Source organism: Balaenoptera borealis (genome assembly GCF_965194805.1).
Source record: "Balaenoptera borealis genome assembly, chromosome: 6".
Classification (NCBI taxonomy): domain Eukaryota; kingdom Metazoa; phylum Chordata; class Mammalia; order Artiodactyla; family Balaenopteridae; genus Balaenoptera; species Balaenoptera borealis.
Window position 1 is genome coordinate 55,030,406 of NC_138863.1, and position 17,675 is coordinate 55,048,080.

Below are 17,675 nucleotides of genomic sequence, written 5' to 3' on the forward strand. Positions count from 1 at the left end.
AAAAAAAAAAGATGCCAATGATTCAAAAAGTTTAAGAAATACTGCCCTACACATTTCAGAGAGGGAACCAGCAGATAGATGCCCAAGCCATCTCAGAAGTATCTACACACAGCTCCCTTAAAAAGAGGATAAGCCCCGCTTTGGAAACCACTTGCATGGCTCTGGTGCTTGGGATTCCTTTCCTTCTTCAGCCAGGAGGGGCCTCTGTTAACAAGCCTTGTGTTGGTGTGTACAGTTGCCCCTCAGTATAGCGGGAGATTGGGGGGGGATTGGTTCCAGGACCACAATGGATACCAAAATCCACAGATGCTCAAGTCCCTTATAAAAAATGGCGCAGTATTCGCATATAGCCAAAGCACATCATTCTGTATACTTGAAATCATCTCTAGATTACTTATAATGCCTAATAGAATGTAAATGCTATGTAAATCGTTGTAAATACAATGTAAATGCTATGTAAATATTTGCTGGTGCAGCAAATTCAAGTTTTGCTTTTTGGAACTTTCTGGAATTTTGTTTTTCAAGTATTTTCTACCCATTGTTGGTTGAATCCAAGGATGTGGAACCCATGGATACAGAAGGCTGACTGTACTTACCCACAAGCGCTCCTGAACCAGCAGAGCTTCAAAGACAAATGCTCCTTGCTAAGGATATAATAGGTATAAATTCCCTGAGTTATAGGGGAAATCTCAGGGATGTGGAGGGAACCTGGTCTGACACCAGCCTCGGCCTCAGAGAGGAACATGGGGGCAGAATTCTTCTCTGCAATTGGAATGAAGTCAGCTCTTTGCTGACAGCCTCCAGCCCATCTGACATCACTGCAATGTTTTTAGATTTTAGTCAGGACACCTGACTCCTCATTCCCCCACCTGCTGAGAACCCTGGCCCACATCCATAAGGGGGGCTGGCTGTCTCCCCTCTACTCCCACTTCCCTGCCTCAAACAACCCAAACAAGCTGGAGAGAAGGAACACCAGCAGGCCCATCAGGCCAAGACCGGAAGGGAGACCGAGATGCCCCATCCCGATAAGCAGAAGGACCACCACAAGGAAAAGAATGAGGCCTCCTGGAGAGGGCCTCCAGAAGGAAAGCGGAAAGTACACTGAGATCCAGAGCCTTCGGATAACGTGCCCAAATTCACACAGCTAGTAGCAGAGCTGGATCTAGAAGCCAGGTCTCCGTTTATCACTGTGGTCTTGCCACCCCTTCACAACTGCAAAAATCAAACCTGCTGGAGGGTGAGATGGCCAGAGAATGTTTAAGGAGAGGAGGGCTCTGTCCCCCTTCCAGGTCATTATAGTTCCAGGGCAGGGTAGACAACAAAATCGCTTCAGGTACCTCCCAGTAAAAAGGCCCCTACATAGTCAATTCCTCTTCTCCGAAAGCTAAGGCCAGAAATACTGAACGTTTTATTGGCATTTGCAATATAGCCAGGAAATAGGGTGCTTATCTGATCCAGGATATCATAGGAACAGACAGAGGTGGCAGAGCCAAAAGCTTTGTGGAAACAATGTTATAAGCCCTAAAGAAATAACAGAAAAGAACCTTTCCAACCTACAAGGAAGGAGGCGCCCTGACAAAACAATCAGCTGGATTCTTGGTGGGTGCTGAGACAAAGGGAAACCAGCTGAGACCCTAGAATGTTTAAGGTAGGGGACTGCAGCCATGATAGGGGAAGTTTCTGAAAGCTGGGAGTTGCGTAGATACTACTCCAGAGAACTTGGAGGGTTTGGTTTTATTCATTTCAGTTTATGACTAGGATGAGTATTTTTTCACTCAAATTTCTTTCTTTCAAAAAAGAATCCTCAAAGTAATGGTATGAATGAAGAAGTATCCTTACAAGGACTATACTTTCCATTTTTCCTTAATACACAAGGCGGCTGTGAAAGGGATTCAAAGAGCGTGGCCTTCAGCCTGGTGACCATTCTTTGAGTTCCTTTCTCTTTCCCCATCTTAGGGAGAGAGGAATTTGATGGTGATGGTGATGGTGATAGTGATGGCAGTTTCCGTCACGTGTGCTCTAGATCAGAAAATCATCTTTAGTTATTAACCTGCTGACATGAGCGCACATTGCTAGTTTCATTGTCCAACCCTGTGTGAAAATGTCTTGACTTGCTTAGGACAGAAGACCAGAGATAGAAGCAAAAGGTCAGGTATATCAAGATCAACATTTACCTAATACCACCTCCAACAATGCTTCTCAAACTGTAAAGCGCATAGGAACCACCTGCACTTGCTCAAACGCAGACTCTGGTTCAGCAGATCTGGGGTGGGGACCTGGGAGTCTGCGTTTCTAAGAAGCTCCCAAGTGAGGCTGATGCTGATGACCCTCAGACCATGCTAAGAACAACCTGGACAAATGTCTGGCCTTTCACGCTGCTAGATGATGGTCCCAAACCTTAATGCTTTTTATATACACCTCTTCTTAAATGCAACAGTTAGGAGTGGGAGTTTCCACCTGGCTCAGTGGTCTTCAACCCTGGCTACCCATTGGAATTACTGAGGAGCTTTTAAAAATACCACTGTAATTGGTCTGGGTCAACCTAGCATCAGGAAGCTTAAATTCTCCTGGGGGTTTCTAATGCGCAGCCAAGGTAGGGAACCCCTGATCTCGCCAAATAAGGTGATCCACTTAATGTTTCCACTTCAAGGTTAACTGTTATTCTCCTAATATCTTTTCTCACATCACAGCACTAACTTTAACTTAGCCAAACAGATTTTACATTTAAGTGTGCAGCAAACGAGTAGTCATATTTTTTTTTTTTAAAGCAAAGGTTACCCTTCCTTAAATTTCCAAAATTTTTCTTAGTGACATGGCAAATTTATTAAGCATTTTTCCCCATAGTGTTGACATGGCTCAGTTTTATTGATTTATAAAATTGCTACAATACTTTAAACAAGCAGGATTTTCATAACAAAAATATCAAGTACACCTTTTGGCATTTGGAAGGAAAAAGAATGCTCACAAAATAATTATACATATATTTTTAAATGACGTTTATTTTTCCCCCTGGGAATAAAAATCCTATTCTGAAAATGTTTCAAAATTAGAGTGCTTAGTTATAGCAATCTAAAGCCATTTTTTCTATTAGGTTACTAGGTTTATTTAGAGACTGGCTTTTCAATCAATTTCAATATTTCCAATTTATTTAACTTCTAAAGTTACAAACTGTTCATTTAAATACCCACAAACTCTTATTGCAAGAAGCATATGCATTAGTTAAAACTAACCAAAAATAGAGACATTTAAAAGGAAAAAAAATAAAATAAACCATGTGTTCATGTTTCCAATAATATTTATACACACAAAGAAAAATCTATTTAAAAACAATCATGATATTTTCTAATGCTTGCTTATTTATGTTAGTGTGCAAATGTGAATAATAAATACTATTCAACTAACTAAAAAACTGAACATTTAGGAAAGCCAACTGTAGTTAAGATAGTCAATTTATCTCAACTATTAAAAATAAAACAGTGAGTTTTTAAGTACACTGGAGAATTAGAAAGCAAAGATGAATACTAGCAACATAGTGCTTAGTAAGTGGTCAATACTGACTGAACAAAATTTTTTTAAGAAGTCGATAAATATATACCCTCTCCTAAATCTAGATGCCTCCAATAACTCCCCACTCTTCCCAAGTAATTCATTTTCCAAAACAGTCCACCAAATATGGAGATACTGAGGAGGCTATTTTGGGGGACTCTAACCATCGATCAAAATGGGAGAAAAAGTTACAAATATCAAATCCTGTTGTACACCTGCAACTAATATAATGTTATATGTCAATTATACCTCAATTAAAAAAATAAACCTCTATTTTGTATGAGCCATTAAAAAATAGAGAAAAAGATAAAAAAGAGTGAATACGAAAAAAAAGGAAAGTTAGAATTGGAAAAGTTCATATGACTTTCTCTTTGGCTAATTACAGGTAATATTGGAAAGCTCTTAGAAACTTTTAACATTCAACCATGATTTTAATAACATTCAACCATGATTTTAATAACATTCAACCATGATTTTTATAACATACAGCCATGATTTCTTCAGAGCTCGTAAAAAGGAAAGGTTGAGATAACACAGAATTTTGATAGAGGGCAAAAAAAAAAAAAAAAAAAAAAATCACGAGTCTTTTACTGTCTCTAGAGCAAGCTAGAGACTTGAACTTAAAAACATCATCTAAAAAATTATATCCATTCCTTTACTCCCAAAAGAAAGAAAAACACCTGCGGGTGTCAAATCTGACAGTGACAGATGCAAACATTATAGCTGAGGAAGTCACATGTCCCCCCAAAGAAACTGTTATGAGGACAAAAAATGATAGGTCATTGGTAGGTACATTTTGCTAGGCTTCATGACTTAAGCCAAATTTAAGGACACTTAAATTTGTGTGGCCAACGTAGCCTGATTCACAAAAGCAAGAAAGAAAACTTGCAGTCCGTACACTCTCCCCGCAAAAGTCACAGCCTATATTTTAAAAACACAGCAAGGAGAAAGAAGGGCAACTTGTCTAAGGAGGTTTGCTACTTATGCAAAACCACAAATGAACTAAAACTCTTCTCTCAAGTGATGACTAAGGGTGATCTAAATGCAAAAGGTGACACATGCAAAGCACTGGTATGCTATAGGATTTCACTTCCTAAACTCATACTTTTTAAAGTTTTTTTAAAGTATGGCACTGTTTTTTTTCCTGAGCACCACATCAAGGTTGCAAAGGTCTTCGAATTCACAAAGGCACTGCTAGTAAGTTAATGGTGTGCATTACTCATGCACACATATACACTTAGCCTGAATAGAGAGATGATGGGTTATTTTTGTTTCCATTTAAAAATATACACACATGATTAAATTCACCCTAGTGTGATAGTGGAAACTGAAAACAGGGAATCAATTATGAGTTGTTCAACTTGGTTTATCGTGAGTGCTTGAAAATGTAATCTAGCAAAATTCTGCAAAGTCAGACCATAATCATTGCCCTATATTCTGGATGACAGAATATCCTTGCCACCATTCCCACACCTTCCCCACCAAGCCCACAGCAGACAGCATTAATCAAGCAGGTAGGTCACTCTCTGCTGAACCTAGCCTCAAACTTAGAATCCCCGAAAGCCACAACTAACTGAGCAGAGTTGGCACAGAAGGAAAAAAACCCAAAAAGACAGTATGCCAATGGTCAGGTACGTTAAACCACAGGTATTTACTGCCTCACACTTCTTTCTGGCCAACAACTGCAAAACAAGAAAACAAACAAAATAATAAAGTCAAATAGGAGTTGTATATATGACTTGTATTCTAAGGCCTCACTCAAGATGGGGTGTCACGACAAGGAGCTCTAAACAATCGTCTGGGTATGCCAGTTCTGAAGGCATGCTGAAACACTTGTATAGCCTAGTAACCACAAATGCCACAGGAAAAGGGCAAGTATAGAAATTTCCTATTTAATTTAAGTACAGAGTCTGATTCTGATGGTAAGACTTAAAAGGTATTTGTTGTATGCTCATTTACCATATAAATTTGGCAAATGAAGGTTTTTAATCATGTACACATGTACACATTGCAAGACAGAAATCTAGACACTTAACTTTTACCATCTCTAGGCCACATTTTTGATTGCTGCCAAACAAACAAAAAACACAACTCTATTTTGACCAAGTAATGGTAGCTTCTACAGCAAACTTATTTTATCCTTTGTAGCTCAACTTGTAAAATCAATTGTAAAACTAAACTTAAATAACTAAACATATCTCAAAACAAAATGGTTCCAAGTTGCATTGTCCACAACCAAAATAACATGCATACAGAACTGTACGCACACACACTCACACACACAATTAAAGAAAAGCACTAGAAACTCCAGGATTACTTTCAAAAGAAAATGGCCTCATTCTAGCTATCTAGAAAAAGCCATAGTTTCTTGCATAGAAGGGTTAAAAAGGAAATAAAAGAGCTAGAATGTCAGGTCAGTAATGGCAGCGGTTAGAATTATCCTACTGTCACACACAAGACATACTTATAAAGATATGTAGAGTCACCTTCTCCTTTATTACCAGCTGCACCACATAGATGTGCCACTGTTTACTTAACCACCTTGCTTTTGATGAGGGGATCTGAATGACTGCATAAAAGTCACTTACACTTACATAAAACAAAAGTCAATGTGTAGAGGAAAGGTCTGGAAGGGCACGTAGCAGAAGAGTGGTTACCCCTGGGAGAGTGGGGGTGACAAGGTGAACTTTCACTGTATTCACACTGTCTAAATGATTACTTAATAAAGAGAATATATTCAGGTACGGCTTTAAAAAAAAAAAATAAGAGGAATCGGGGGGAATAACCCAGCTCTCTCAGAGTCTGAAGTCCAGAGTGCTGAGACAGAAAGACGACAGCACTGAGCGGGACTGAAATGCTTTCCTAGGGCCCCTCCTCTTCACTACACATAAGTATTCTTCATTATTCTTCATTCCTAAACTGCTACCTCTCATCCAAGATGACCACCTCTGCCTACTAATACCAAAAGAGGGTGGGAAAGAAAAGAGTGTGCGGGTATAGCTCCTGACAGCCATGGATCCTTTCATGACACTATTCTCTCTCCTTTGTTCCTAACTGTCTCCATGCTACCAAATCTGGTAATATACTTTATACTGAGATTTAAGTGGGTAAAACAGTCTTTGTGACAACTTTCAAAAGCACAACTATCAACAGCATCCTCCTCTCACTCTGACACTAAGGAGGAAATTCATTACAGAGTCATGTATTTTATTCATCTTTGGTATTCTGAATATATTACCCCTCACTGAAGTCAAAGGAATTACTTAATTTGTTAATATTCCTGTATATTAATTCATTTGTTTTATCTATCAAATTAATCAAAACATAATCCTCCCTTCCATAAGTTCTGGATTTTATAAATTCTGGGTTAGTTATTTATTCAGCAACTAACGTTAGTCCAGAAGCATATTAACTAAAATACTAAATGAAGAGGTAATTTAAACACTTAAGTGTTTCAGGATATAGTTACAAAATATTTATGATTCTAATCAATCGCATGTGAGTTAATCTTGGTTCTGTGTATCCTGGTTGCTCTTGTATTCTTGTACTTTAACATCCTTGTTACGAAGCTAAATTGAGGTAATGCAACTGGCCCATAGTAAGTGTTTTATTATCAGAGAGACCAAGAAAAGATTATTTGGGGGGAAGGGGTGCACATTACAGGACAGAAGGGGGAAATTCCATCCTATGAAAACATACTAGATTAGTTGCTGCATTTGGGGAAGAGGCAGCATAAGGGCTCTAAAGATGTAGACATTAAAGTTCCAGAGATGAAATATCAAAGCAAATAATGAGACATAATAAAAATAATATATTTACATCTAGGGAGGGGGAAAATGCCAGCATCAAGCTAATAGCAGGCACTGTTTGACCCTGCCCATGACTACCTGTTTCTTTTGTCCTACCAAAGTCATCCTGGTAATTTGCAAAGAGGTTTATCCACACTAAGCAACTGGCCATTCTTTTGTAGAAAAATTTCTAGCATCTCTAGTGTACTGATATTTACAGCCCTTTGTCACAACCATGGGACTCTACTTTAGTGAGAGAGAATGCAAACCTCCTTACAAATAAAAATCCCCTTCCCCAAAGTATACAACTCACTATCCATAAGAAGAGCAATGGGAGCACCTACTCACATTTCACCTCTAAAAATTAGTATTCAGTGTTATCACATACACTCTTAATCCAGACACAAAGACGATACTTAAAATAATTGAGCAAATGCAGACATTCTGCTTTATATAAGTTCATAACATTTTCTGAAAAGTATACAAACATTCACTAGGTCATAGGTGCAGTGACTGGAGTCTACTATTTCTCTACTTCTATACTCTATATATTCAGAGTATCTCATCTACTGGCTGTAAGGCATATAAACATCACCTCCTTAATTCTGTTTTCTATACTTCATATTTAGATGATTAAAATAAAACTCAATACCAATAAAGCTTAAAAGCACATCAAAATTGTTATTATATGCTTTTAAAAGTTTTACGTAACTATTACTGATTGGATTTTTAAGGCTTTAATGTGTCTTAAATAACATTTAACCTGAGCATTTCACGTGAAGTCTAGTTAAATGCAGGGTCAATAACATCAAACACTAGAGAATTCCCTGGCGGTCCAGTGGTGAAGACTACGCCTTCCAATGCAAGGGGTGCAGGTTTGATCCCTGGTTGAGGAGCTAAGATCCCACATACCTTGTGGCCAAAAAACCAAAACATAAAGCAGAAGCAAAACTGTAATAAATTCAATAAAGACTTTAACAATGGTCCACATTAAAAAAATCTTTAAAAAAACAATAATAATAATAATATCAAACACTAGATTTTCCCATGTATCAATAATTCTTCCTTTGGTGAAAACATCTTTATTCAAGTCTAAATGGGTTATTGAATTAAGAGTGATAGTACTAATAATAATAATGGTAACAATATTTATAATAGCTAATACTTATTAACACATACTATGTGCCAGGCACTGGTCTAAGAGCTTCATATGTATTGATTCTTCTAATCCTCACAACTCTATGAGGTAGGTAATATAGTAAAACCATATTAATTGAAAATCATTAGAGAGTGGAAAGAATGAATTACAGAATAATACTTTCTAAAATTTTCTACACATTATTACACTTTAAACCTAGACTTCCAGTTAAATATAGTAGACTGACCAACATGTCAGAACAGACTACATAGCCATGAGATTTCAACAAGTTTATAAAAATAAAATCCAGGAGGAGGTGTGATAACTAACCTCGCAGAGTAGAGGAAGTTAAAGCCTACATACCCAGAAGAGAGGAGCCAATACACTCAACCAAACACCTAACAAGTTCAGAACCTGGAAGTAGCAGGTGCTGCAGAAAAAGGGGATGAGGCATAGGGCTGAAATTAGGACTAGATGTCTATAAAATGGGCAACTGGACCCCAGGTCCTCTCCCCATTCTCCACAGCCAGACAACCCACCCACCCCCAAACTCCATCCACTGGAGAAACTGAACCTGAGGGTCACCAAACATAGAAGACTGCGGTGGGGTGGGGCAGGGTATGTGGAGGCCGAAAATAGAAGGATTAAGTAAAAAACCACCATACAAACTGTGTAGTCCTCAGCCCTTTTTTCCCACCCTGCTGCTAGAACTGAGGAATCCTTCCTAGAGAAACTGAATAGCTCCAAAGAAAAGACCTCCTCGGAAATTTAGGGAACTCCAAGACAAAAGGCCAGCTCTCTGACTGAGGCAGATAACTGATAAACCCAGCCCACACATAAAGAACTATGAAGTTAGCTTTTTAGTACCTAATTCTTAATATGAATGGATGACCTCTCCAACTTTCTAAGAAAGCCTTCAGAATGGAAGACACAATCCAAAACAAACAGAACAGGAAACAATGCAGGAAACAGGAAAGACATGAGGAAAAAAACCATAATCATCCTCATGAAAATGGAACAGAGAAAAAAGATATCTTAGAAATTAAAAGATACAGCTAAAAAAAAATTCAGCAGAAGAGCTGGAGGAACAGAAAAAGAACAATTACAATACTACAACTTAGGAGAGAAAAGAGGATCAATTAGAGGTCCAATATTCTTTTAAAATTAGAGGATCAGGGGCTTCCCTGGTGGCGCAGTGGTTGAGAATCTGCCTGCCAATGCAGGGGACATGTGTTTGAGCCCTGGTCTGGGAAGATCCCACATGCCGCGGAGCAACTAGGCCCGTGAGCCACAATTACTGAGCCTGTGCGTCTGGAGCCTGTGCTCCGCAACAACAGAGGCCGCGACAGTGAGAGGCCCGCGCACCGCGATGAAGAGTGGCCCCCGCTTGCCGCAACTAGAGAAAGCCCTCGCACAGAAACGAAGTCCCAACACAGCCAAAAAGAAAAGTAATTAATTAATTAATTAATTTTTTAAAAAAATTAGAGGATCAGTCTGGGAGGTCCAACATTCAAATGACAGGAATTCTAGAAAAACGGGATGGAGAAAATGGAGGAGAGAAAATTATCAAAAAGATGACACAAAAAGTTTCCCAGAATTGAAGTAGACAAGTCTGCAAACTGAAAGATTCCACCAAGTCAAGTACCCATCAACATGAATGAATAAAGACCCACACATCCTCATGAAATGTTGGGCATAAAGAGAAGCTCTTAAAAGCTTCCAGAGTGTAAAAACAGGTCCCATGTAAAAGAATGGTATCAGAATTTTCACAGGAATCATGAAGGCTATAAGACAATGCAGCACTGCCTTTAACATTCCAAGAGAAAATTATTTTCAGCAGAGACTCCAAACTACCAATCTATCAAGAGTAGAAACATTTTCAGACCTGTAAAGCCTCATAATCTTTACCTCTCATGCACCTTTTCCCAGGAAGTTTTTGATAGTGGATATATTTTGGCAAAAAAGTACAGTAAATCAAGAAAAAAGATCCAATAAACAGGAGATCCAACATGAGACTGAAAAACAAAGGGATCCCAGAATGACCACCAAGCCATGCATGGGCCTGGAGAGCAATGGTCCAGATGGCAGAAGATGAAGGACTGTGGAAAAAATGTCCCCAAAGGGAAAAGAAAAAAAAAAAAGGAACTGATGGATTATCTAATGTTTTTTAGCATTTAAGCCTTTGGATACTCATCGTGACAGGTATATTAAAAACTAAGCAAATTTTAAAGTCAGGAAATTATTATTGTAATTCAAGGAAAAATAAGATTCTAGTAGAAAGGAAACAATGATAGGAAATAATTGATAATGATCAATAAACAACATTTATATCTATTGATTTAACAAAAAAGTTGTGATTAATCTACATTGGGAGGGGTGGGGGAGGTGAGGATATAAGCAAAGTAATCCTGCCTGTCATAAAAGGAATTCAAAAAATCATTTTTAAAATTGACAAATCAAGAAAGTGTAATAAAACATATTTTCAAGGAAGGTAAATACTAGAACAAACCACTAAGAGCTAAAAGTACTTGTCTCCAGGGCTCCAAGAGGAGGAACTACTCCTTTTCATTATAAGCCTTCTACTTCTACTTGAGCTTTTAAATTATGTACATGAATTACTTTAGTAAAAAGAAAGCTAATTTTTAAAAAAAGAAAAGAATTCAAACTTACAAATTCAGTATGAATTCAAAGACAGGAGGACTGTGGAACTGGAAAGCATGAGAAGGAAGCCCTATCTACCAGCTACAATTACTTACCCCACCAGGGCTATTCACAGAGAGACCTCCTCAGAGGAGCTCCCGCAGCCTAACCAGGCTTTCTTACAGGCCAGGATATTCCCTCTGCACCAAGTGGCAGGAGCAAACGACAGACCCACAGGCACTTCATTTAATAAAAGTGAAGAATTGGTAGAGTCCAAACTAATGATACTATATTGTGTATGGAATCAGTATAAACAGCAATAAAATACTGCCATATTACAAGGATACATTTCCTGAGATCTTATGATAATTTCTAAACACTAAGTATAATAGCACACAGTGGAAATCTACAATTCAGGGTGAAGTTCCATGGCGACAGTCAAAATGAAGATACTTTATCTCTTGCCTTGGAATTTAAACTTAAGCAGTAGCATGCATTTCTGGACTTATCCTGATTAAAGATAACAATAATTCGGTGTAATATAACAAAGTTCAAATTTGGTCCATTTACAAAAGAATTCTCATCAAAGTTTTAATCATAGAAGCCTTGGATTCCCACACAACACAAACCAGGTGCTTGAAAAGTAAAGCAAGTACTAGTTCTGCTTAGAAGATCACTGATACACCAAGAGTCTCTAAATTTCTCAATAACCCCATGGCCTAGATAAAGCAAAACAAGAACAACCAAAAGTTATACATTACAGAAAGTCCTGACAAACTAAAATTCTTATGAAATTGTTCTTATTTGGTTCATCTTTTTCTTAAAATTCAAAAAAGTCAGGCACACTTGAAAATACACTGGGCTCCTCAAAATGCAAGGTGCCTTGAAGCTTTATAGGTTGCTTCATGCTACCAACTCACCGATCAAAACCTAGATGTAATTCAAGATACATTGATATCCCCTAAAAAAAAAAAATGATTTCACGAATGTGTTGGTTCCTAAGGGAGAAAAGGTGGCTCCAGTCACAATAAAAGCCATACTTAGGAATATAGCAAACTTGTTCAAAGGACCTGTTTCAAGGAGAAAAAAATGATATGAACCAGAAATAACTGTATTTTATTTTTAAAAATATTTACAGAAAACTGTTCAGGAACTCATATTTTTTGATAAAGCAATAGAAAACGGATTTATTTTCCATGAGTTCAAAAGCTTTGTTATAGTGTTTTCATTATAAACCTACTGGTTCAAAAAAAAACTACCAGAGAAACTCCCACAGTTAGTACCACCTTGACCTTCATAGTCTTATCACCACTTATTCTTACTACAAAAAATAAAAAATTAAAAAATAGAAGCAAAAAATCTGATTACTTGCTCAGCATGAAAACTTACTACATTATCAAACTTCTTTTTTCTCAAATTAGACATATGAAGTATAACATATGAGCAGAAAGATTCCTCTTAATATAGTCTAATGACCTGTGTGCTATTTAAAATCACAAATACTTTAAGTAGCATAGAATTTATCTAAATGTATATTAATGTATATAGATTGTTTATGTCCATTTTAAACTTAAGGAAGAAAGCCTATAACTACAGACTTATTTTAATAAGGAAATACCAAATATTAATTCTTTTAAAAAAATTCTCACATAAACTTACAAGAGAAATTTAAAATGAAAAGGACGCACTATTCTAAGCTCACAGGCAAAAAAGCTAAAAATATGCCTAATTTGTGTATTTACTATGAGGTCCAAAGATACAAACAAAATCAAAGCAATAAAGAATATTATTATCACTTGATAAAGATTAGACAAACTATCAATAAATGTAAAAAATACAATGTATTATATGATGAGTTTGAATGCAAAAACCACATATTTATTAAACATATGATTAACTTAAAAACACCAAACCAGTTTGTTTTAAAGTGCTCCTCATCCAAAACCTTGGACAAAACCATCACTCCAAAGTGAACTGAAAAAACAGTTTACAAGGCAAACACTGACAATAGGTATGGACAGGCACTACCAAAAAATGCTATTTGTTCTTTAATTAAATAATGCCATTCTCAAGTTACGTAGGGCAGTCACCTTGACAGATTCCGTTTTTATAAATATTCATAAATAAAAAATGTCCAGATATTCTAAAGAGCTGCAAACATTAATACCTTACTTACAACAGCAGCTTTTGTCTATTTTCAGAAAAAAGCACTAAAATCCTCTTCCATTGCAAGTCATTTATTTCTCTGGTGGAAGTGAGCAAGGTCACTACAATATTAACCTCTTTTCTAGAACAATGTAAATAACCAGGTATACACATCTTAAATTTGGTAGGTCATAAAAGTTAGGATGCAATCATTTTTTTTGATGCAACAGAAAAATAAATAAGTAAAAATTAAATACTTTAACCCAATATTTGGTACTGACAAATCAGTAGTGTCAACTTCATGTACAAAGGACAGCACAATCTGGTTTTTAAAAAATCCTCAATGTCATGGTATTTGGGGTAAAAATATTTCGAATATTAAATGTTTCCTTTTTGCTTAAAGGAATATAATACAAACACCATCAAGCTGCGACCGTAACTCACTTTCAGCTGGGGTAAAGTGACCATTTGGCCCATGGCACAAGTTACATATACCACACTTCTGTCAAACTGAAACCTTAGGTTTATAAGATTTCATGTTTATAAGCTACAATACACACTGACTAAGATGTCAGTCCCTCACAGTATTTTAGAAAAATATCTACATTTGTCCTTACAGATGTCAAAATGTTACACCATCATTTGTTCAAAAAAAAAAAAAAAAGATGCACATTCATACTGTGAAGTTATTAGGAAAATACTCTTGCAAATAAACTATATAAAGATAAAATACACTTCAAAGGTATGTGGGTTGTTTTTTGTTTGTTTGTTTTACAATATTCTATAAAGTGCAGAGAAATCCTAAGGGAAAAATTACTCCCTATACCATAGTTTAATTACAGCAGCTTTTGCATAGCAATACTTAGAGGAAGTTGGACACTTCCGTTTCCTCAGGAAGAGAAGGGTGGAAGAGGATCTCCCGATTCAGATTTTTTTTTGGCCATAAGTCTGCTTTCTTCAGGAATGGTTGCTGATGCCAAATCTCCATTAAGTGTATTTCTTGAACAGTGAACAGGTCCTATTAAGAAATTGATTAAAAGGTTAAACATCCTATCAATATTAACTCCAGTCCTCCATGAAAGAATATTTCCTATTCAGGGACATGAAATTCCTTTAGCTTCCTGCTAACTTTTTGATCGTTTAAGAGTAAAAATGTAACTTTTCTAGTATTGGCAGTTGTAAGGAGAAACTCCAGAGTTCTGGAGAAATTATGAAACTATCTGAAGTAGAGATACTTGTTTTGTTCATTGCCAGAACCAAGGTTGGCACACATGAGCAGCCAATAAGTATTTGCTGAATTGAATTTTTCTTAACTATTGCTTTTCCAACCTGATCGTTTTAATGCGGTTGGTATCCTCCTCATTTTCTAGGTAAAGAAACCAAGTCCCAGAAAAGATTACAGGACTAACCCAAGAATCACACAATTGGTAACAGAACTGGAACTAATTCAGGTCTTGCTCTTTTCATCACAAGACTTTGTTTTCCTTTCTTTATTTTTTTTAAAATATTTTCATTTTATTGGAGTATAGTTGATTTACAATGTTGTGTTAGTTTCAGGTATACAGCAAAGCATCACAAGACTATCTGAGCAAACTTGACAAGGTACGTCACAGTGAAAGTTCTCACATCTCCATTTGGGATGCAGCTCACAAAACTATCACTGCAGCTGCCAAGTCATCACATCAAACACATTGGCATGGTCCTATTCACTTACACATGTACATATTTTTTTAATTTAGCATGAACATTTATTACTTTTATAATTTTAAAAAAATCTAGTTAATAAAAGTAGAAGCAGCTGCATCTCTCAAGGAAAAGAATATGCTGCAATAAAGACTTTCAACTAAGATTGCTAATTTGCAAAACATACTAAGAAAGAGCACTAATTCAGTCTCTGCTTTGTCAACTAACTGGGACACTAAACTTTAGGATAAACAGAAGGAAATCTAAGGATAAAACTCTGACCTACCCTACACTTGCCAATTTTAAAAAGTTCTAGAGAAGTGAGATATATGTATGTATATAAATATTAATGCATATATGGGTGTGGGTGTGTGTAACTAATTTTGTTACTCTCCTTAACAGCTAAATTGGGGGGTGTTAAATGGAATATTTACACTTAGATCTTATAAAAGTAGTTTTCAAAAATTCAGAACCAGAGTGCCTAAAAGAGAAGAGAGCTAAGGAAAATGGCTGGCTTTAAAAAAATTAACTTAGCTATCACAAATGAAAATGACACCCTTAAAAAAAAGAAATGGCAGGACTTCCCTGGTGGCGCAGTGGTTAAGGATCCGCCTGCCAATGCAGGGGACACGGGTCTGAGCCCTGGTCTGGGAAGATCCCACATGCCGCGGAGCAACTAAGCCCGCGAGCCACAACTACTGAGCCTGTGCACCACAACTACTGAAGCCCACGTGCTCTAGGGCCTGGTGCCGCAACTACTGAGCCTGCGTGCTGCAACTACTGAGCCCGTGAGCCTAGAGCCCATGCTCCACAACAAAAGAAGCCACCGCAATGAGAAACCCCCGCACTGCAACGAAGAGTAGCCCCCGCCCGCCACAACTAGAGAAAGCCTGTGTGCAGCAATGAAGACCCAATGCAGCCACAAAATTTAAAAAAAGAAATGGCATCTAAAGAAAAGTACAAGGCAGAATAGAACCCTTTCATAAGCTCTGGATGAAAAGGGTCATGTATAAAAGGCAGAAAGAGCAAGGTAAATCGGAATGTATGTTACCTGTCCCAGGTGACATTTTTTCCCATACTTAAGCTCCTTAACCATCTTCCTCTTTTTCTTATCACTTCCAAGATGTAGTAAATTGGCCCAGTAAAGTTTCTTTCTCCCAACCCCTTCCGACATTCAATCCTTTTCCTTCTTTCATTTCTTTACTCATTGCCCCAACTTATATTCAAAATGATAATGAGCATAGCGTTCCATATCAATAAATAGATTAGTTCTGTAAGAAAAATGGGCATTAAAAAAAAAAAAAAAATGCAGGCTTCCCTGGTGGCGCGGTGGTTAACAATCCTCCTGCCAATGCAGGGGACACGGGTTCGAGCCCTGGTCCGGGAAGATCCCACATGTCGCAGAGCAACTAAGCCTGTGCACCACACCTACTGAGCCTGCGCTCTAGAGCCCGTGAGCCACAACTAGTGAGCCCACGTCCCACAACTACTGAAGCCCATGCGCCTAGAGCCTGTGCTTCGCAACAAGAGAAGCCACTGCAATGAGAAGCCCATGCACCGCAACGAAGAGTAGCCCCTGCTCGCCGCAACTAAAGAAAGCCCACGCACAGCAGCAAAGACCCAACGCAGCCAAATATAAATAAATTAAATAAATAAATTTATTTTTTAAAAAATGCCATCAACTTCTAAAGATCTGAAAATGATCAGCAGTCCCCTTTAGAATCTCAACCATTTTCATGAACTTTACATTTCTCCTCTAATTAAACCTGTTTAACCTTCTGGTTAAGTAAAGCAACTCTATCTTATGCAATGTTTTCAATATATTCAAATACTAGAAATCCAACACCATTGTTTAGTCCCATTTCAGCCACACTATAAATTAGCTGGGCTCTTCTAGTCCATCTAAAGAATTTAACCACCATTCACCATGTCATTTCCATAAGGGAAATAAAATCTTGTTCCAAACAGCTGACTTACAAATAAACTCTTGGAACACAATCTGTTGCTTAATTGAGAACTGTATGTAATTTCTATCCCACATGTTTCATGGGCAATAGTAAAGACTCTGAAAAGCAAAAGTCTATTAATGGAGTTGTAATAATAATACCATATTTGCATTCACTGAAAATCATGGTCACTACTGTCAAAGTAGATATTCTGACAGACTTTCAAAGCTTTTTCTCTGAAGAGAAAAATAATTAAATTTTAACATAAATCACAAAACCTTTCCTAAAGTATTCAATCACAGTATGCTGACTCTTTAATAATAAGGAAGAAAAAGGTACAGGAATAAATGTTATTATAATTCATCACCACCACCAGAAAAAATTATTGTCCTTGGCCATTTCAAATTCTTTAAGTAACAATGCTGATTTTTTTTCTTTGAACTTAGAACTTGCCTTTATTTTCCCCTAGAATCCTACCTACAATTTATGCTTTCTTCTAACATGTTTTTTAAATGCAAACACAATGGGAATATAAATTACTAAGCGATTACTAAAATGCAGTGGGAGTAAAAGATTTTGATATTACATATATAAATCTAAGATATGGTATTTACAAAGATATACTTAGTACTTCTTAATAACAAAGGTGACTGTAAGAGGATATATGAGCTTCTGTTGATTGTGTGCTAGTTGCTTAGCTCTGAATTAAGGAATTAATCCAAGGGCAAAGTACAGTGTTCACTATCAGTATCCTTCATTTCAACAATTACAGAGCCCCACACGAATTTT

General features: G+C 37.1%; 1 protein-coding gene across 1 annotated transcript in view; it reads right to left on the minus strand.

Moving 5' to 3' along the window:
- Positions 1 to 7: 7 nt before the first annotated feature.
- Positions 8 to 17,675, minus strand: part of PLEKHA3 (pleckstrin homology domain containing A3) — a 38,590-nt gene continuing 20,922 nt past the window's right edge. The window contains exon 8 of the mRNA XM_082395667.1: positions 8 to 14,275. Within this exon, the coding sequence (XP_082251793.1) occupies positions 14,148 to 14,275 (128 nt within the window). The 3' untranslated portion in view covers positions 8 to 14,147. The remainder of the gene's footprint in view (positions 14,276 to 17,675) is intronic.